We start from the raw sequence: 22351 nt of genomic DNA, 5'->3' as shown, positions 1-22351 counted from the left end.
CACAGCGGTAAAAACCAATTTAAGGATGGGTGAGTCTGGCTTGCAAACATAGCAGAGTTTTTTTTTTTTTTTTTTTTTTTTTTTTTTTTTTTTTTTTTTTTTACAGCTGTCATAGGGCAATTGATAGAAAATTGCTTTGACAACCCTCCCCAGATCCACCCTGTGCTGGAATCAGCAAAATCGCCCTTTCTACTTAGGGACGATGTCCCTCGGGACAAGCAGGCAGAAGGGAACATGAATGGCTGCACATTCTTATAGAGTCAAAGAGAAAGGAACTTTCTCTGGTTACCCTGGCGACCTGAAGGCTGAGGCAGAAGAACCTGTGTTCAAGGCCAGCCTGAGTAAAAGTACAGGCTCGGCCGCAGGGGCTTGTGGGTAACATTCCAAAGAGGGCACAGATTGACAGCAACTACTTGTGTTAAAAATATCATCTATCTATATCTATCTGTCTGTCTGTCTGTCTATCATCTATCTCTATCTAATCTCTCTGTCCTACCTCTCCTCTCTTGATCTTTTCTCTCTCTCCCCGTCTCCTTGCCTCCATCCCCTACCTCTCTCCTCTTTCCCCTCTCTCTTTCTCCTCTCCCAATCTCTCTCGCTCCTATCTCTCCTCCTCTCCCTCTCCTCTCTCAACCTCTCTCCTATCTCTTTTCTTTCTCCTCTCTCTCCTTTCTCTTCTCTCTACTTTCTCTCCCCATCTCTGTCTTCCTGTCTCTCTGTGTCTCTGTCTCTCTGTGTGTGTATGTGTGTGTGTGTGTGTGTGTGTGTGTGTGAGAGAGAGAGAGAGAGAGAGAGAGAGAGAGAGAGAGAGAGAGAGAGAGAGGAGAGAGAGAGAAGCAGCATGTGCAATATCTGAGAACTTGATAGAAAGGTGGGTGTTACAGGGTCATCCCAAGCCTAGGTTTACCAGTGCTAAGTCTGAAGTCTATGCATGAATTCTGGCGATACTCCAAGCATGGGCTCAGCATCTCTAAGCCTAGTGTCTTTGCAGGAAAATTGGGGATACTCTAAGTCTGGGTTCAGCTTTGCTAAAGCCTGGTGGTTGGTTGTCCTTGCTCTCTACCGGTCTCTACAGGGACCTGCCCCAGACTTCACAGTGAGCCCTGATAGTCCCCAAGAGTCACTTCAGAGCCAGTCAGAGAAGCAGCAGAGATGAGGAGCCCCTCCTGGATCATCCCTTCTGGGTCACACCTTCCACAGACGAGGCTGGGAGGGTTTCAGTGTTAAAGGTGTCTTGCTGGCTCCTCAGGCAGGAAGCCTGCGTACACCAGTAACTGTGGCACAGGATGCCGCAAGCACCAAATCTCAGGGACAAGTCATGTTTCTCTGGGATGAAAGACAGGAGAGGGACACTGGCTGTGAACTTGAGATGTCCCTGGTTGAAAATGTCACATTGCTGGAAAATGTGACCTGGGGAGAAATGTCACCAACCAGTGTTGGACCCTGCGTGCTACAGTCCTGAGCTGTCAGGGAAGATATGCCCACAGGAGCAATCATGGCTGGACCATTATGGGCTTTCTGGTTAGGTCTGAAGTCTGCTTCCCAGGAGACTCAGCGGGACGGACAGGAGGGAAGAAGCAATGTTGTTCATCCCCTGTCCGAATCGAGTGGGTGGTTCCCTGGTTTTTCAGCCTAGCACCAAAACACTTCCACAGGGCTGGCGAGAGGGCTCAACAGGTTAGGATACTTGCTGCCAAGGCTAATGATCTGAGTTCAAACCTCAGAACCCACATGATGGAGGAAGGTCCACCTGCTCTTCTCCTGTCATGTGTGGGGGTTTGGCAGCCAGTGCAGGAGTAACTGCAGGGCACTTGTATATGCAACAGCAGCTTGTCCACACACATAACATCAATTGCCATGCCGCAAGTGTAGAGGCTGACACACACCACAGATGCGCACACGTGCGTGCATGCGCGCGCGCGCACACACACACACACACACACACACACATCCTTGCCAGCCCCTTGTCAATCTGCCTGTTTGGAGCCTAAAGTGGCACTTACAGAGGCAATGATCTGCAGTTCCTGATTGCTACTAGATTGAGCCTCTCCTTGTGAGTCTAATTGCGGTTTTTAGCATGCAAGTCTCTGAGATAAGAATGTCTCTAATGCCAGTACATTGTGGAAGAAAGGAGAGAAAGAATGCAAGAGCCAGGTGTGTTTGTGCATGTGTGCAAGTGTGTGCATAGGTGTGTATGTGTGAGCAATGTGGAACACTGCCATCTGGTTGCACTCATTGGCTAACAGCAGCTGTGGCTAACTGTACAAGATCAAGCCAGCCGAGATTCCAGAAGGGTGGGATGGGGACTCGTGCCACACCCCAGCTGAGACAACACTTCGGGAGGAAGAGTAAGTTTTTCAGTGGCATAGGCTCTGGTAAGGTGCCTGTGTTCCTGTGACATCACACACACATGTACACACACATGCACATGTACCCCACATATATATGCATATACATACACAAATGCATACACATTCCCACATACACATTCACATATACAAATACATATGCAAACACACACAAATATACACATACCACACAATAAACACATAGACAAATAAATATACACACCCATGCATGCACACATTCACACACTTGCACACACATGTACAGTCAAACACAAAGACATACACATGTACTATACACACAACATATGCACACATTCACACAAATGCTTGCACACATACTCACACATGCACACACAGCACACATGGTGTATGTGTGTATATTGTATGTGTATATTGTATGTGTATATTGTGTGTATTTAGTGTGTATATTGTGTATGTGTATTGTGTGTGTTGTATGTGTATATTGTGTGTATGTGTGTGTGTTCAGGGTCTGAAGAGATGCTCCGCTGTCAATTGAACTTGCTGTTTTTTCCGGAGGATCTGAGTTTGGGTCCCAGCACCCACAACTGAGAACGCACAACTACCAGCAACTCTAGCATTAAGGAGTCCAGTGCCCTCTTCTGGCCACACTGTGCCCTGCACGTACATGCACAGATCCATACCAACACAGATAATTTAAAAATAAAAGTACTTCTTTAAAAACCGTTTACCATCTGTGGCTACACCAACCGCGGCTGCATGGGACTCAGTCTCAAAATGGAAAAACTCAACAGAGGAGACACCTGTTAACAGCAGACGTCAGGCAGTGTAAGAGGAAAGTTTTCCCAGAACAGGCAACCTCAGAATGAGGCTGAGGTTCTCATTCACATGTACCATGGGCTCCTAAAATAGCTTTCAAATAAATTACCAATGGTTTGAGGAAAAGCAAACAGGAAGCAGCTTCCCACCTGGGAACCATCTGTGCACATTTCGGCCAGTTGTTAAATTTCCCTATTGGATGGTCTGTCTTCCAGCAAACTGGCATGCATTCTCTGCATGTTCTGGACCTGACCCATGGCATGTATGACAACGTTGATGACACAGATTCATCATGTCTTCACTTTACCCTCTAATCAACACCCTTGTTTTACCTGGTGAGACATGTAAAACCCTTTCTCCTTTCGTGGCTTACAGAGGGAGCTTTTCTCTTTGGGACCAGATGGCATTGTCTGGTTGTGTGGAGTCAGGAAGACACAGGGTGTCATAGCTGCCTGAGTGTCACAGGCTGAGGCAGGGGATCCGAGTGTGCGGCAGGAAGCCTACCTTGCTCTCCAGCAGGTCAACGCTCTGTCTGAGCTCGCTCCTCGAGTTCTCTGACTTCTGCAGCTTCTGTCTCAGCAGTGTCAGCTCTCCCTGCAAGACAAATGTCCATGCAGAGGCTGAATGGTCAGCCCCACCGTCCACTCATATTAGAAGTCGCAGATGCCAAGGCTTCAGGGACACGAGGTAACCTAGTGAGCCCCTCTAGGGCTACAGGGACACCCAGCAGTCCACATTTGCTGAAAGGATTTGCGAAGCTCATGTCATGTCTTTGGCTTCACCACTCCACATGCCACAGTGTCGAGGGTCAGCATCCCGTCCCATACACTCCTGTAATTATCTTTCAATCAAAAATAGAGCTTTTAAAAAGGGTGGCATGGCTGGTCATGGTGTAGTGACTGGTTATAGCTTGTGTGTGTATACATGTGTGTGTGCATGTGTGTGTATGTATGTGTGTGCATGTATGGGTGTGCATGTGTGTGCATATGTGTGTGCATACGTAAGTGCTTGTGTGTGTACATGTGTAAGTGCTTGTGTGTGTGCGCATGTGTGTATGCATGTGTGTGTGTGCATGTGTGTTTGTTTCTATGTATGTGAATGTGCATGTGTGTGTATGTGTTGGGGGTGAAAGAATGGCAAGGGTTTCTCTGAGATGCAAAAGCCCCGCAGCCTGAAGGTAACTGGCACAATCAACCAGCATTCCATCGAGCATCTGTGTTTGGGGGAACACAGTCTCAGCCTGCGAGCAAACAAACAGAAGGCTGCTGAGGTCAATGTCCACCAGGGCCCTGAGTGCTGGGGACAAGCATGGAGGTAGGCTGGTGTCACCACCCAGAGGACTGAACTCACCTCCTTGGCTCGAAGCTGCTCCGTGCTGAGCGTGGAACTCAACAGGGGCCGAAGAGATGCCAGAAGCCCCCACCATGGCCAGTCCTTGACCTTCAGGAACACAGCCAGGTTCTTCTGAATGCACAGTGCAGCCAGCCTACGGATCTGCAGAAGGGAAAGGGGGTGTATGGGGTTCGCCCGCCTGGGAATGAGGAAAGGGGACCAACCGGATAGAGAAGGCAAAGCCACAGTCTCTTATTGATCTATTGCATATACCTCCAGCACAGGCTGGTGGGTAGATGTCCCGTGGCAGGGTGAGCTCTTGCCCAAGCATTCTTAGGGTACCCCTTGCACGGGGCATCATGGTGGATGCACAGTTGTGCCCACCCACTTCATACGGGTGTGATCAATACCTTCAGCTTCTTACATTCCTGGCGAGACAGAAAGCCTCTGCAGGCCGCTTGGAAGAGAATGATATTCCGGGACACAAGCTTCTCCCGTTGCCTCTCCAGCCTGCAGACCACGCCCGCCTTAAGGAAAACCTGGGGTCAGGGGAGGAGGGTGCAGGTGAGACCTCTGCCCAGCCTGTGTGTCTAAGGCTTGGAACTTATCTTCTCAGGTGCAGCTGCTGCTTAATGAAGGACAGAAGAAAGGAAGTGGTTTGCCCTCCCTCGGATCCTCTTCCTGCCTCCAGCTCCTGGCTACCCAGCATGCCCTAGGCATCTGCAGCAGGACAGACACCACCAGGAGCTTTGGCAAAAGCAGAATCTGGGGCTGGAGATGTTGCTCAGTTGACAGAGTGCTTGTCTACAATGCCAGAAGTCCTGGGATCCATCCACAAACCATGAGGGAATCCCAGCGCTTGGGTATTGGAAGCAGGAAGATAAAAAATTCAAAGTCATGTCTGGCTAATGGTGAGTTTAAAGCCAGCCTGGGCTACATCCTGGTGACTAAAAGGCCAGCCTGGGCTACATTCTGGTGACTGAAAGGCCAGCCTGGGCTACAACCTGATGACTGAAAGGCCAGCCTGGGCTACTTCCTAGTGACTGAAAGGCCAGCCTGGGCTACTTCCTGGTGACTGAAAGGCTAGCCTGGGCTACATCCTGGTGACTGAAAGGCCAGCCTGGGCTACATCCTGGTGACTGAAAGGCCAGCTTGGGCTACTTCCTGGTGACTGAAAGGCCAGCCTGGGCTACATCCTGGTGACTGAAAGGCCAGCCTGGACTATCAAAATTAAAAACAGAAAGAGCCTCTACTAAACCACATCCTGAATTTCACCCTGATCCCAGGAGAAGGGCATGTCTGGCAGCCACTACCAGTGCTACGTCCTAAAGTCCCTAAAGTCCCACAGGACAGAATCCTCTCTGGGTGGCAGTAAATGTATATCCTGGGGCCTCATCCCAGGCTATCTTGAGTCCATGCACCCAGGCTGGCCCCAGATATTCGTTATCAATGACAAATCCATCTGAGAGAGAGTGTCTAGAAACACCCAGACTCAGCACGGAAGCAGAGCAGAGGCTGTGGGAAGGGCACTGCCCTCCTGGTTGGTGCAACCCTTCCCTGAGCTGCTAGGCTCCTACCAGAGCGCACAGCTACAGAGCATCAGTGAGAAAGGAAGGTTTGGTGGTGCTGGGATAACATGGTCATGTCCCATGGGTGGTCCGTGACCAAACTGCAGAGAACAGGATGCCGACCAGTGGAAGATAAAAGAAATTCTAGGTTTGGGTTGGAGGGGTTATAGAGACCTGGGGCTCTGGAGGCAGAGTGTGTCCCCGACTACACACCCTCAGTCTGCCTTCCCACCTGCCAAGGAAAGATGTCTCGTAGCCAACTTCACCCAGCCCCATCATTTGTCAGAAGAAACCAAAGGTGTCACCATATCTGTCATTCCTGCGTGGAGATGCTGTCGAATAATGGATGATGTTTATCGAGTGTTCAGAGCAAACCCCACAAGTCACATGGCACGTAGGAGAGAGGGCACTTGGCAGGCAGGATCCGAGAGGGTGCCATTTTGAGTTTCCCATTTTATGGAGAGAGAAACAAAGGCTTTCTCGGCTCTGGGATTACCAGTGTGCCCCACCATACCTAGCTTTTTACATGGATTCTGGGGATGAGACTTGGGGTACAAAAGGGATGCTTTAATGGTGGAGCTGTCTTTCCAGGCCGTCTTTAGGCTACACATCTAAGCTCTAACTTGTCCCATTGAGGAAATCATCCTCCCAATTAATTCAATAGCAGATGGCCCTGAAAGCTGAGACTCGAACTCAGGACTTGGGCTCACAGATCAGGAGTTTGAAATCCAAAGGGAAGTTAAATCTGACTGCAACAAAGCTCTCGGTGGACTCTCCATCACTCAAGACCACTTTCAGTAAGGGACCCCTGGTCCATCAGATCTGATCACAAGCCTACAGGAAGAGGAGAGCAAACTCCACCAAGGGGCCAACTGTTGTACAAATCAGAGAGCACTTGCCGTGACCACAAAGATGACCAGCCACTCCTGACCTTTACATGGCTCAATAATGGCTGTATTAATTTCACAAGCTACTGAGTCCCAAACACTGCCATTAGAAGGAGGAGGAGAAGAAGAAGAATAGGAAGAGGAGGAAGAGGAAGAGGAGGAAGAGGAGGAGGGGGAGAGGAAGAGGAGAAGAAGGAGAAGGAGAAGAAAAGAAGAAGAGGAAGAAGAAGAAGAAGAAGAAGAAGAAGAAGAAGAAGAATAGAAGGAGGAGGAGGAGGAGGATATGAAGAGGAGGAGAAGAAGGAGGAGGAAAAGAAAAGAAGGAGGAGGAGGAGGAGAGGAAGGAGGAGGAGGAAGAGAAGGAGGAGGAGGAGGAGGAAAGAGAAGGAGGAGGAGGAAGAGAAGGAGGAGGAGGAGGAGGAAGAGAAGGAGGAGGAGGAGGAGGAGGAAGAGAAGGAGGAGGAGGAAGAGAAGGAGGAGGAGGAGGAGGAGAAGGAGGAGGAGAAGGAGGAGAGAAGAGGAGGAGGAGGAGGGGAAGAGAAGGAGGAGAGAGGAGGAAAGAGGAGGAGGAGGAGGAGGAGGAAGGAGGAGGAGGAGGAGGAGGAGAAGAGGAGGAGGAGGAAGAGGAGGAGGAGGAGGAAGAGAAGGAGGAGGAGGAGGAGAAGGAGGAGGAGAAGGAGGAGGAGGAGGAGAAGGAGGAGGAGAAGGACGGAGGAGGAAAAAGGAGGAGGAGGAGGAGAGAGAGGGAGAAGAGGAGGAGGAGGAAGAGAAGGAGGAGAAGAGGAGGAGAGAGGAGGAGAGGAGGAGGAGGAGGAGAGGAGAGAAGGAGGAGGAGAGGAGAAGAGGAGGAGGAGGAGGAGGAGGAGAGAAAAGAAGCAATCACTGATCAAAGCGATCATAGGTCTGTGTAAGCAGGGGCACTGCTCAGTGCTCTATTGATTAAGTCTGAGAATTTCATTCAAGAAATCACTGGAAAGCACTGATCACAGGGTGACAATAAGTCCACATGTCCTCAGCTCTGCTGAAGCCAAGCTTGATCTCTTCCTTTCTTTCTTTCTTCCTTCCTTCCTTCCTTCCTTCCTTCCTTCCTTCCTTCCTTCCTTTCTCCTTTCTTTTCTTTCTTTCTTTCTTTTCCTCCCTGCTTTTGAGAGCATGATACAACCAAGCAGTCTGACTGAGTGTGGAACACACTTTGTCAGAAGTGTCACGACCCACAGCACAACCTTGGGGAGGTGGCGGGGGCTGGAAAAATCACAACAAAAAATCTAGATGACCTCTCCTCTTGGGGGTCTACCTGCTTATCAGATTCTGGCAACAAGGAGCATCCTGTTCCCCACCTCTAAGGAACACACAGGTGGCTCACTACTGTTCTCAATCTAAGACCACAAACTCAGGCTTTTCCAAAGGTTTTGCTGGGTGACAGTTCCGTGTGCTGAGGGACTAGAGGCCTCTCCTCTGGGTCATCTCACAGATCAGAGGAGTTTCAGTTCTTTCCAAAAAAAGCAGATCGATCTTTCTGTACCCTAAAGGTTTATTTTCAATACGTGTTTGCAATCATCTGCATGAGTTTATATGCATGTACCTCACACATGCAGGTACCAGTGGAGAAAATGCATCGGACCCCTGGAGCAGGAGCTAGGCGCCCGCCCTCTGCAAGAGCAGCAAATGTTCTTCACCAGTGAGCCAGTTCTGAGTGTTTTTTGTTCTTTAAGCATTAAAATGTGGCCTTATTTGGCAAATGGTTTTGTCCACAGGGAAATGAATTCCTCAAAGAACGGTGCATTGACTTTGCTAAAGGAAGTGGGCAGGGGTCGGAAGGCCGGCTCCATGTTACATAGGTGGCAACTGAGGCAGAAGTTAAAGAAGCTGCAACCTTGGTCAGGGACAGGGTGGTTACTTCTCTTTCCAATCTGGCTTTCCTTGGGCTTTCCAGAGGCTTCCCGCCTGCCGGTACCAGATTCGACAACGGCAAAGATTCTGTACCTGCCCCAGAAACCAAGCCCAGTGTTGAGCCTAGCTTCTCAGAGGTCACCTTGGCCTCCGTTACTCCGAGTGAATGCCAAGCACTGCTCAGTGGCAACTGTGTACTGTTCTAGGAGCTTGAGGTTTCTAGGCTGCCAGCCCCTGACTCTGTAAAAATCACACAGTAGCTTCTATTTTCTCTCACTGACCACTGAGACTGCGGGGACCAATTTCTGTATTCATGAAATAACTGGGTAATTATCCAGCCCGGTGGTTCTCAGACTCCGGCATGCATCAAAGTCGCCCCAGAGAGCGCGTGGGAGCAGCCGTTGCACTCCTCCTGCAGTCTCTGCTCTGGTAGCTCTGAGCAGAGGCTGAGGATTGGGTTTGTGCAAGCTCTTGGGGGATGTTACTATGGGTGGACTAGAGAGATGAGGGAGTGGAGCTGAGGAACGGTACTTCTATGTGGAGCCAAGACCGAGGGACTGCAGGAGCATGTTCTCCAGGCTTACCGTCCAGCAGACGAACCTCAGCATGTGGGAAAGGTCTAGGGACTATCATCCACTCCCTGTGGGTCTCCAGAAATAAGCTGGTCCCCCCAAAACACAGTCTCAAAACACGAGGCCATCTGGAGGTCTGCGGCTTGAGGTGAGAGCCCAGGAGCACAAAGTGATTCTTGTTTTGTCAGAAACATGTGCAAAGGACTTGGGGGTAATGAATCTGAGCCCACTGTGACCTGAAGCTTGGGCTAGAGGCCAGAGATGCTAGTGTGTTTAAAACAGGCTCCTGAACAGCGGGCCAGGGAATGTCTGAGCTCACCAAGAAGGGGGTTTCTGTAGGAGGACTCCATGGCCACAGTGCCTGTGGGAAAAGCAGAGCCCTTCCCCAGAGCCTCATATGCACCTGAAGTCAGGGGTCTGCCTGCTCAGGTCAGCGGGCTATGGTAATGATCTGGGGAAGTGAGGCTCCACCCCTTTTCTCTGCACCCTCTCCAGTCTGGGTTCTGAGTTCATATCAGATGTCCTGCCAGTTTGCAACACGGTTCTTGAGTTTGAAACCCAGTGCTTGCTTCCCAGGCAGCTCCTAGAGTTGGTAACGACTATGCAACAAAAACAAAAAGACGGCGGTTCTGGGGTCAAAGAATTTAGGAACCCTAAATTTCCTTTCTTGAAATCCAACAGTATGCAGGGGTGTTGGGGAAGCACAGATGTCTTCTATAAAGATCTAAGTGGACGGGGGAAAAGCTCTAAACTCCTCAGATTACTCACACTGTTCTCAGACATTCCCCCCGTATACTGATGGTAGAGGAGACAGTAGGAGAGGCCGCATCTGTGGAGGCATGCTTCCTTCTGATATTTGATAGAAGGTAGACATGCAGTTAGACACAAGGTAGCTGAGGGAAACTCCAGAAGTGTCTTGGAAGCTGTCTCCTTATGGGCAGGGTCCCTTCGTAGTTACATACCCTTGACACTGCCATTGGGTGTCACCCACGGGTGTGTACTATTAAGGGTCTATGCCATGGCTTGGATGTGAAATGCACCTCATGCTAACTCCAAAACTTAGACTTAGCTGGCGCTGTTTAGGGAAGTTGTAGAACTTTTAGGGGGTGGAGCCTTGCTGGAGGAAGTGCATCACTGGGGTGGGGCTTAGGTTTTATAGGCAGACTCTACTTCCTGTTCTCTCTCAGCCTCCTGGCTGCCCATGCAACGAGACCAATCAGAGGGCTCCTACCTCCATGCTGTGGCAGACTGTACCACTCTGAACTATAAGCCAAAGTCAACCCTTTCTTGCTTTGGTCAGGTATTCTGTTGAAGGGCTGATGTCATCAGATCATGGCTCACACATGACACCCTTTCCCTTTTGTGGTGAATTTTTAAAAAGAAACACACACAAAGGAAGACTTGGGAGAGAGAGAAAGGGTCCTTCTCCATGAATAAGCCACCTGCTTCATAAATATCCATAAGCACTCCTTTAAAAGTCCACAATCTCAGAGTGGCCCGTTCTTCCAAATAAGCCACCGCATAAACAGGTACTCTCCTGCTCCTCTCTCTAAGAAGACTTTTAGGATGCATACACTTCCTGCTGGAGCTCAGAAGGTTATTTAAGGACACAGGTGTCAACTCTTCTAGACTCTCAGGTCTCTTGGGCCAGGGGACTCTAAGAATGGCATTTCTGGTGTCACTTCTACACATAGGACACATGTCATCTTGACTTTGTAAGAGGTAGGAGACAGAAGTTATTTGTCCCCTGAAGTCTGGAGGAGGGAGCCCCAAGTGATGAGGGGTGAAGCACAAGTTAGGTGCGGAGGGTCCCTCGAGGTGGCTGACATTGGCAAGGACTTAACTCACTTGGGTATGCCCCATGGCCACCGCTTTCTTCTCCATATCCAGGGTCTGCAAGAGTTCCTCCACTACCTGCGGGAAGAAGAAAAAAAAATCTGAAGGTCAATCTGAAGGTCAAGCTGAAGGTCAAGAAGAAGGTCAGGCTTACGCTCAGTAGGATGCAGGAAAAAGAGCAAGAGGAGCCCCAACTCGGAGGGACAAGTTTGGGAGAGGAGCATGTCCCAGGCCCCTGCCACATGCAGCACACTTCATGGAACCTCCATCAGGCCCAAGTGTTTCTTCTCCACACCATGGTCATCCCATAGAAGATCCAAGACTCAAGAAGCAATGGTTAGAGTAGATGGTGCAGAGAACAGGGTGTCTATCTGGGACAAGGTGGCCATTAACTGTGCCCATATGGCCTGACCTTGGTCACACAGGGAGCCTGTGGCTGTCATCTCTCTCCCCTCATGGCACTGAGACCCTGCCCTGTGCAGACAGGGAGGGTTTAATGACTTTGAGGAGAGGAAGAAAGGGAGGGAAGAAGAAAGGAAGGATGTAAAGAGGAAGAGCGGGAGAAAGGGAGGAAAGAAGGAAGCAAGGAAGAAACAAGGAAGGAGAAAGGGGAGGGAGGGAGGAAGGAAGGAGGGAGAGGGGGAAGGAGGGAGGGAGGAGGAAGGAAATAGTGAGAAGGAGGGGTACCCAGGTCCAAGAGACTCAGACAGAAGTGAAAGGAGGCAGTTCCCTGCAAGAGAAATAAATTTCCTCAGAGATTTTGGAGGAGGCAGAGAGATGAATTCCAAGGGAATCTTCCTCTTGTCAAATAAACACCCTGCTAGACTCCACCCCTTAGATTTCCCCCACCCTGTATGACCACCGTCCCTCCCCCACTCCAACACTACCATGTTTCCTCCCCCGACAAGTAGTTTGTAAGTCTATGATTATCATCAGGAGAGTAATTGCAAGACCCAGGAAGAAGGGAACACTGCAGCCCCCCCCAGGGCAAGGCCCCCCAGGGCAAGGCCCCCCCAGGGCAAGGCCCCCCCCAGGGCAAGGCCCCCCCAGGGCAAGGACACTGTGGGATACTTCCTGAGACAGCCCCTCTCTCTCCACACGCCTTCCAGATCTGAGTGGTTTCATTTATTACATTTTAGCCCCAAAGAAATGCTCCAAGGGAGTCGTTGGCAGCCAAGCCGCATGAAGCCAATATGCCCAAATATAATATCCCCTCTCTCTGCACAAGAGGGAAGGCAAGGTAAAAATCGGCCGAGAGTAAAGTAGACTGAGAAAATAGGATCCCAGCTGGAAACATTCTTCTCAGTCTCCTTTGGAGGCAAAAGCCAGTCTGTGTGTGTGCTTGAACGGAAGGTGGACAGACCTGGGGTTAAGCCCAGCACCTTAGGAGGCTGAGGTAGGATTCTGAGCTTAAGGTCAGTCTGGGCTACCTAGAAAGACCCCAACTCAAGCAACAAGACTTGGGGTTGTGTTCACCAGGGATCAGGGTTTGCTCTTCTCAGGCATGAAGAGATCTCAGGCCAGAACATTATCACAGCCTCCCTCAGACTCCCCTCTGCAGCCTCCATCAGACTCCCCTCCACAGCCTCCCCCAGAGTCCCTTCCACAACCTTCCCCAGACTCCCCTCCACAACCTCCCCAGACTCCCCTCTGCAGCCTCCCTCAGACTCCGCTTCGCAGCCTCCCTGAGCTCCACAGACTCCCCTCTGCAGCCTCCCTCAGACTCCCTCTGCAGCCTCCCTCAGACTCCGCTTCGCAGCCTCCCTCAGACTCCCCTCTGCAGCCTCCCTCAGACTGCCCTCCACAGCCTCCCTCAGACTCCCCTCCGCAGCCTCCCTCAGACTGTTCTCCTCAGCCTCCCTCAGATTCCTTTAAAGAAGATGGAAGAACAAATCACAGCTGTTGGTGGGGCCTCACCTACCACAAGATCTATGGTCATCACAAGAGGAAAGTTGGGCGCCAAACACACCTGGCAGTTTTCCACTTGAGTGCAACCCTGGGAAAGGGTCTAAGGAGAGAGAAGCCTCACACATTCTCTGCAGCAGTATAGACACTTGCCTAACCGTGTAGACACTGCCCAACTGGGCGCTCAGCCACCATAGAAATGGAAGGCTCTTCTTTAGCTCTCGATTTTCTTAGATTATTTCAGATGTGGACAGGAACACTGGCCCTAGAAAAACCTTCTGCTTTGCTGACTCCAGAGAGAGGCCTGTGAGAGAACTCTGGTCCAGCTAACAAGGAGCAAGTGATGTATCTACGATCTCTTCCTCAACGTCAAAATGATGTTAAGGACCCCATCTAGACCTTAAAACCCCCCAGGAGGCTTCATTGAACAAATAGAAAAAGTAATTTGTCAGTGACTTTGCATTTAATTATTTAATTGATGTTTGTGTTATCCTCATTAATATTAATATGAGATTGAACCATATGGAGATGCTCTTTGTTTAGGCCGATATCAATTATTCAATTTAGCTCAACACAATGCAATCATTGTCCAACAGCCTGTTTTTTTGTTTTTTTTTGTTTTTTTGTTTTTTTTTTAATGTGGCAGGAATCCAGGTCGCTGTGTAGAATGGTCTCCTTGTCATATTAACTTTTCCACAGATACATGAGGCTCACATCTCAGCATGGAAGGATGGTCTGCGAGTAAAATATTGGTCACTTTACTCCAAAGAAACACAGCTCGGTCAGGCACAGTAGCACATGCCTTTAACTCCAGCATGCAGGAGGCAGAGAAGGTGGATCTCCATGTGTCAAAGGCCAGGCTGATCTAAACAGCGTTCCTGGTCTACATAGTGAGTTTTGGCAGCTAGGAATGCATAGAGAGACCTTGTCTTTAAAAAGGAAGGGCCAGTCCTCAACCTGCCTTTTAATGGTCTCTGCATAATTTCTGCATCAAAGCCTTTGCTATAAATAATATATTGTTCTCCTTTTCCAAGGAAGCGGCCGAGACCCCGTGTGATGCAAAGGATCATGGTCCGGGGCAGGAGATTAGAGGGCCCAGGAACCGGTTTGTGAATCTGCTTTCTGCCCTCTGATAGTGGCACCCAGACCTATCCTCCAGTCACCGGCTGTGCGGCCCTGGGCAAGCTGCTCCTGTCTCTGGGCCTCCGTCCGTGGGACACACGGCTTAAGGAAGAGGACTTACAGAGGTCACAGGAGTGGCCCGAGAGAGAGAGAGAGAGAGAGAGAGAGAGAGAGAGAGAGAGAGAGAGAGACAGAGAGAGACAGAGAGAGAGAGAGAGAGAGAGAGAGAGAGAGAGAGAGAGAGAGGGAGAGAGAGGGGGAGAGAGAGAGAGAGAGAGAGAGAGAGAGAGAGAGAGAGAGAGAGAGAGATGAGAAGAGGTTTCCAAACGGTGGAGCAAGGAGCTTGCCCAACCCTCTCTGCTCTGCACAGCCATCACAACGGCTACGGTTTCATAGCAAAACAGATTCAACTCTTGACGAATTGGGCAGAATGATTCGGCAAAGTGGGGATCAGTGGCTCTGGGAGCTCAAGCCGCGGCGAGAGCAGCGGAGGCTGCAGTGGGAGCTCAGCAGCAGCAGGTCAGTCACGGTTAAGGAGCGGCACTGACCCAGGTGAGCAGTGAACCCTGTAACCAGGAACCTCACACGCTCTATGCAGTGGACTAGCCAATGGGCTTATGGTACATTTGATTTCTGGTTCCACCCAAAGACAAGGACACAAGCCAGGAGCTCAGGGGACAATGGGCAGAGTCTGACACTGGAGCACGGCGTACGGCAGCCCAGATGGACACAACTCTCCATCTTGAGCTCAGGCTCATCAGTGAAACAGAAATATTACCCAGAACAACTTCTGCAAACTCTGAAGATGGGTGCACGTGCAGCCCTCACTGGGGAGGAGCCAGGTCCTGGGATAAAACCACAGGCTTTGAAAGCCAGGGGCTCATGCTAGGCAAGGCAAGCCACCAGATGGTTAAGACCCATGTCTAAAGGTCATTGTCTAAGTCACCCAGTTTCCAATAAGATCTCTGTCTCTGTCTCCATTTTTCTCTCTCTGTCTCTCTGTGTTTCTCTCTTTGCCTCTGTCTCTCTGTCTCTGTCTCTCTCTATCTCTGTCTCTGTCTCTGTCAGTCTCTGACTCTCTGTGTTTCTTTCTTTGTCTCTGTCTCTCTGTTTCTCTCTCTGTCTCTGTTTCTCTCCATCTATGTTTCTCTCTGTCTCTGTCTCTGTCTGTCACTGCATTTCTCTCTCCACCCCCCTCAGATATTATAACTTGTACCAGGGGAAGAAACTCTCAAAATGTGGACTTAGCACACAGATTTTCAAGTGCTCACTGTAGGTTTGTTCAGAAACCTGATGAACGTGTCGCCTAATGAGTAAAAAGACAGAACAGGCTCTAGGCATCTCCGTAGCAGACTCTCTGATGACATGTACAGGGCCCTGGGTTTGATCCCATAACACCAAAAAAGAAAGTATTAATGAGCATAAGATGTAAAATATCAGGAAAGAGATGTAAAGATTTAAAAAAAGGACTGAAAACCACAAGTGGAAATTCTTCATTTGTGAAATCAAATCCTGGGCCGATGACTGCTGTGGGGCTCAGTGGCAGACCTGGGACGCTGGCAGATGGGAGGATGGCTTCGGGGGTGGTATCTGAGGGAATGGCTTGATTTGGATAACACAGAAAGGTGGGAATAAAGAGCTACTGGCAACAGAACAGAGCAGGAGTCTGCAGGATGGAGCCTCATAGCTTAAAACAGCCCCAAGATTAAAGCTGCCTGGAGCTCCCAGGAGGTCAGTGAGTTCATCCGAAGATGAGGAACCAAGGAGGTCAGAGCAGGGTGTGTGGCATCCAGGAAAACAAACTCCGCATGGCAAAGAGTCTTGAAAATGCAAGGGAGAAGCAGTCAGCCTAACAGTGATTGGCTGGTTGGACGCACACATCCAAGGTCACTTGGAAAGAAAGAACCACAGTGGAGAGACCCCCTGGGTCCCTGGGTCACATTATCCTGTGGTCTTGTCTGTGGATGCTTCCTTCATTATTCTTTGATGGGAGATGGCTTGGACCACTATGGCTGTCCCTATTCCCTAAAAAGGTGGCCCTGGGCTGTATAAAAAATGTGAAGAGAAGAGGAGAGGAGAGACGGACATAGAAAGAGAGAGATAGAGACAGAGATGTAGAACAAGGGAGATGCAAGCAGGTGTTCCTCTGTGGTGTCTCTGAGTTCCCACCCTATCTGCCTTGTGACAGGCAGTCACTTGGAAGATGAAGTAACCCTTTGCTTCTCTACATTCCTTTAATCCATGGTGTTTGTCACAGTCACGGAAAGCAAACATGGCCTTGAGTAGTGAAACCCAGAAGGCTGTGCAAACGCATGGTAAAAATACTGGGAGGGGAAAGCCCTTGTCAACTGCCACCTTACAGAGCTGTGCTCCCAATCCTCCCAAAACGAAGTCTCACCCACGTGCACACAGCCTGGGAAGTCAGTGCTACGAAATCTTGTATTTGTATTCAAGGCTGAAGGAAATGTTAACTTGAACATTTAAAGACTTGAGAACAGCAGAAAAAAATAAACAGGAAAGAATTAGAAAACAGTATGAAGCCTCATGTGATGTCACACACTTTTAATCCCAGGACTCAAGGAGGCAGAAGTAGGTTATCTCCGACTTAGAGGCTAGCCTGGTCTACAGAACAAGTTCCAGGATAACGAGGACTACATGGGGAGACTGTCTCAAAAGTTAAAATATTATGAAACTATGTCCTAAGTGAATTAGAAAGAGTAAGATTAAGTGAAAGATATGAAGCCATATTAATGGTTTATGCTGTCTGCCTGTAACTATGGCACCAAGGCATGAGGAGGAGGTGAGTCTGTGGAACAAAAGCTTTCTTCCGCTAGAACTAGGTTAACATTAATCTGAAGGAATCCTGAGGAATGAAGAGACACTCTCGTCTCTGAAACACTGTCATCTTCCTCGGATAGTCCACAAGAAAAACAACTGATCCTGGACAAAGTAAATCAGGCAGTGGCTCACCACATCCAAGAGATTTTGATCCGGATCCCAGTTGAAGAGACAGAATGGAAACACGCAACACCCTTCAGACAGCAAATGTAAGAGAGGTGACATAACTCCGACACAAACACAAATGGACTTAGACCAAAGCCAGTACTACAAACGGCTAAGGACGTGTCTGGTGATGAAAGAGTTAACCCGCCATCCAGGTAGATTCTTAGTGCCTAGGTGGAGAGACCCTGAGTGTGAGAGGCATAACATGAAGAGAGTTAGAGAACAGTAAGACGGCTTAACACAAGTGGCCAGGGGTGTTAACACCTGTCTCTTAATAATTGATAGATCAATTAGATGTAAACATCCTGCCAGAGTTCTGTCAAGGGATTCCTGTGTCTAGGATGTTGGAGAAAGATGTAGCCAGGAAGAAGGAGGAGTGGAATCTCACATGAGGCCATAAGAGTTCAAGGACAACACAGGGCTGAGCTGGATGGCTGCCTTGAGCTTGCTTTTTTTGTTCAGACATCTACCAGCTATGGGGGAGGGGAGAGAATACGTCCTTCTAAAGTCATATAGGAGATGCTGTTTGAAGCCAAAGTTTCCAGCTCTAATGTTCATCTTGAACTCCAGAATCCCACCCTCACACACTGACAGAAGACAGAAGGCTGCATTTAACCCTTGGGGTCCTGATTGTAAGCAGCAAGCGGCAAAGAGGCGAACCAACAAACACCCTGTATGTGTAACTGTATGGGCTCGTGTGCTGGAGCAATTTAATATGTAGTGTGTAGTGTGTAGTGTGTAGTATGTAGTGAAATCGAGAGCTATCCAGAAGCAAGGACCCAGCAAGTGAGCAGGGAAAGGTGCCTGGACTAACTTCCAGAGAGCAAGTTCAGCACACCATGTGTGGACAGCTCCCTCTCTAGTGTGGAATACAGGTGAATATCAGATGTTGAGAGAGCAACCTCGCACCACGTTGCCTGCCGGGATGTGAGCCACTCCCACCACCCCCTTCCCTTCTGCCATGATGGTTTGCTTCTCCTCCTTTAAGTGGCTTCTCATCGAATCCTCATGGCAAGAAAAGGTTGGACAACCACAAGTGCCACCGGGCTTTCAGAGTTCATTTTAGATGTTTGTGTCTGTGTGTCTATGAGAGCTTATGTGCACCATGTATAGACAGGTGCATTGGAAGCCAAAGAAAGTACTGGGTCCCCTGGAGCTGGAATGACGGGGGATGGTGAGCCTCCAGACGCAGGGGGACCTGGGTCATCTGCAGTTACAGCAAGTGCTCTTAACTAATAGGCCATCTCCCTGCCCATAATAATTACTTTTAATGTTAATGTTTAGTGTAAGAATCCAGACAAAAGTTTGAAGACACCACATGTCAGGTGCAATGGGGACTTTGCTAGGGCCCATTTTCCACCCTGACAAGAATCCTGTCTGCTGCCGTCTGGTGTCTCACGACCACACTGACCTTTCTTAGCTGTCAGACTTGTCTCACTCGAACTCAAGGTCTTAACCACTCTGTGTGCAGAGCCTGCCGGCTTGCCCACTGAGCACACACTCATGTATAATTCATAGCCCATCACGTTGCCTAACAAATGAATATTTATTAACTTTTTCATAAGAGGCGGAATAGTGTTTTCTCTATTTTTTTGCTACCAAAATTCTATGCCCCAGCAAATGAAATTTGTGAACAAATAGGGAAAAAAAAAAAAAGAGTAAGAGGCAAAAAAATTCTCCCAACCAAGTCCATTGCAAGGGTAATTTTCCATTCTCTTGGGCCTGGAATGTGTGTGGATGGAGGTGGATTCAGCTCAGCCACTGCAGAATCCTGCTGACTCGTCCAAAGCCCAAAGGCTGCCCTGCACTGCGCCCGCCCTGCAGGAATCTCCCCCACACCCCCAGCCTGCTTTGTTTCCAACTGAGCAGGAGCCCCAGAGTCTCCAGCACTGTGGGCCCTCTGTACAGCATCAAACATGCATGGACCGAGAAGAAAAGACCCCAGACACTGGGTTGGAGCCAAAGCAAATTGTAGGGCTTCCAAAGTGAGCTGCCGAATGGAGAAAGGACAGCTTACTCCCACACAGATGGGAGAGATCCCACAGAAGAAGCTGTGCAGAAGAAGCTGTGTCTGTCTGCTGGAGGAAACCTGTGCCCTGGTACAGAGGACAGAAGCCAAGGGACCTAAGATTGTGGGTACTGTTTCCCCTTCAACCTCACAGTTCGTTGGGGATGGCAGTGTGGAAGATTCCAAGGACACTTGGACTCTCTCTCTCTTTCTCTCTCTCTCTCTCACATACACACACACACACACACACACACACACACACACACAAACAAACATGGGGGAGGGGGTGATGGTTCAGTGTGGCTGTGAACCAACCACCCTTTACCTTGACCCTGAAGATGCTGAGCTACTGCAAATGATGGAGACAGATATTGTGTGAAGCCCCCCTGTGTGCAGGGACCTGTGCAAGGCACATCTGCTATCCTGTAGTATCTTACCACCAGAGCCTCGAGGAAGGCAGTTGTTCCCACTGCTCCCACTTTAAAGGTGAAGAAACTGAGGCAGGTTGAAAGTCACTTGCTGAAGAGCTGAAGCCACGCATATCTGACTGGCCCACATGCTTTCAACAACCCTCCCCTGGAATTGAGAATCTGATTTCAAGGAACAAGCCCATGGATGCCTGTGGAATTCACTTCTAAGGACCCGGCACTCACTTCATTTTTAAGGGATTCATTTGCCAGAAAAGGAATGTACTTGCTTCTTGGGGCTGCCCTGTGGATGCACCAGGCATCTCTAACCACTGAGCCCACAGTCACTTTTCACGAGCAGCTCCACTGTGGAGAGTGAGGTATGAGGAGTGAGGGGAGGCTTCATGGGCTTAGGGCAGGACTAGAAACAGGAAGACAGGGTAAAAGAATGAAGATAGATTGTGTGTGTGTGTGTGTGTGTGTGTGTGTGTGTGTGTGCTGGTGTTAATGTGTGTCTGTGTGTCTGTGAATGTGTCTGTGTATGTCTACATTTGTCTATGTATGTGTGTGCCTCTGTATTTCTGTATGTGTGTGTGTGCTGTGAATGTGTGTGTCTCTGTGTAAATATGTGTCTGTGTGTCTCTGTGTATGTGCCTGTATTCGTATGTATGTGAAAGTGTGTGTCTGTGTGTGTATGTATGAAAATGTGTGTGTCTCTGTGTGTCTATATGTATGTGTCTATATGTGTCTCTGTGTGTATTGCACACAAACATGTGTGTATGACAGTGTGTCTGTGTGTATGTATGTGATGAATTGTGTGTGTCTATGTGAGTCTGTGTATCCATGTGCCTGTGTGTGTCTTGAGTGTGCCCGTGTGTGTCTATATGTGTACATGTGTGTCTGTATGCATCTCTGTGTGCATGTGCACATGTGTGTATGTGCACACCAGCATGTATGTGCCTGTGTGTGTCTTTATGCACTTGTATGTGCATACTCTGAATGCATGCTTGTGTACACATACACCTGGGTAAATTATTGAGTACTTTCTAGGAAACTTAATTTTCATAAAGACAGGGAATATTGAGACATTGGAGCTCGAGGACCCTGGGATGAGTGTCCCTGAACTGAGGTTAGCAAAGAGGAGATCAGAGCATGTCCCCTGGAGAGAGGACAGCCAGTGCAAAGACCCTGAGGCAGCCTGTTCACTAATCCTCGTGTGAAGCACTGCTCAAACATTCCCACAGGCCACCTCAGGGTTTGGGGGCTCGGTCCCCTTGCGTTTTATGCCGGCACAGTCCTTGTGAAGTCGGACACGTGACAGACCATTCTATTTCCTCTAATTCTTTTCTTTCACTGTCCCTCACGCAGGTTCAGGAGGGCATTCTGGGTAGGGACGGTCTCAAGGACATTGTTGGGAGGATGGAGTCTGGGGCTTTGGTCTGACTCAGTCGCACGCTACCCTCTGCAGCCCCCTCAAACCCTCCTGCCGCTTGAGCAATCCGCACGGAACACACTGCCTCCTCCCGCCCACGACCACTTCACACACCTTCCTTTCATCCAGTCCCTCGGAGGCCAGGTCCAGCTTCTTCGGCAGTGCGGGGTCCAGCACCTGGAACCGACGACGGAACTGAGCAAACCCCACGTGCTCAGCGTAACCTGGGGACAGAGCAGGCCAGTCACAGCTGGGGGGACACAGGGAGCCATCTGGGGTGTTTTTACTCCTGGGCTGCTCCCACACTCCTGCTATGGGGCTCCATAGGATTCCTCAGCTCTGCAGCTCTCTCTGTCTCTCTGTCTCTCTGTCTCTGTCTCTCTGTCTCTGTCTCTCTGTCTCTCTGTCTCTCTGTCTCTCTGTCTCTCTGTCTCTCGTCTCTCTGTCTCTCTGTCTCTGTCTCTCTGTCTCTCTGTCTCTCTGTCTCTCTGTCTCTGTCTCTCTGTCTCTCTGTCTCTCTGTCTCTCTGTCTCTGTCTCTCTGTCTCTCTGTCTCTGTCTCTCTGTCTCTGTCTCTCTGTCTCTGTCTCTCTGTCTCTGTCTCTCTGTCTCTCTGTCTCTCTGTCTCTGTCTCTCTGTCTCTGTCTCTCTGTCTCTGTCTCTCTGTCTCTCTGTCTCTCTGTCTCTGTCTCTCTGTCTCTGTCTCTCTGTCTCTCTGTCTCTCTGTCTCTCTGTCTCTCTGTCTCTGTCTCTCTGTCTCTCTGTCTCTCTGTCTCTCTGTCTCTCTGTCTCTGTCTCTCTGTCTCTGTCTCTCTGTCTCTCTGTCTCTCTCTCTTTGCTCTATCCATCCATCCATCCATCTATCTCTCATACCTTTCCCTCCAGTGTCCCACAGGGAACCATGTCTGAAGCCTTTGTACACTGCCCAAGGCATTATGCTTCTCATATAACCTATGGGGCAAGAAAAGTACTGTGCATAGACAAACAGGAGACACCACACACATGTATACAGTGCACACATCATATAAACACATTATCACAAACACAGGATACTACACCAGACACACACACACACACACACACACACACACACACTCATACAAACATGACCACATCACAGATATGAACACATCACAGACGTATGTACACAAACTCATAAACACACACATAATCACATACATGTCCACATATGCACACACTCCATGATGCCACAGAGCCTGCTATGAGTCAAGCAGGTCCATTGG

At 49.5% G+C, this 22351-nt stretch overlaps 1 protein-coding gene across 2 annotated transcripts in view; it reads right to left on the bottom strand.

Moving 5' to 3' along the window:
* MYO18B (myosin XVIIIB) overlaps positions 1-22351 on the bottom strand; it is a 199813-nt gene that overhangs the window by 114922 nt on the left and 62540 nt on the right. For both annotated transcript variants that reach the window (XM_080940828.1, XM_080940829.1), the window contains exons 21-25: positions 21223-21332; positions 11244-11309; positions 4889-5017; positions 4497-4640; positions 3651-3740 (exon numbers count right to left, since the gene is read on the bottom strand). In XM_080940828.1, coding sequence (XP_080796954.1) covers positions 3651-3740; positions 4497-4640; positions 4889-5017; positions 11244-11309; positions 21223-21332 — 539 coding nt within the window. The remainder of the gene's footprint in view (positions 1-3650; positions 3741-4496; positions 4641-4888; positions 5018-11243; positions 11310-21222; positions 21333-22351) is intronic.

Source organism: Micromys minutus (assembly GCF_963924665.1).
Source record: "Micromys minutus genome assembly, chromosome: 29".
Classification (NCBI taxonomy): Eukaryota; Metazoa; Chordata; class Mammalia; order Rodentia; family Muridae; genus Micromys; species Micromys minutus.
This window is presented reverse-complemented; position numbering and strand designations above follow the sequence as displayed.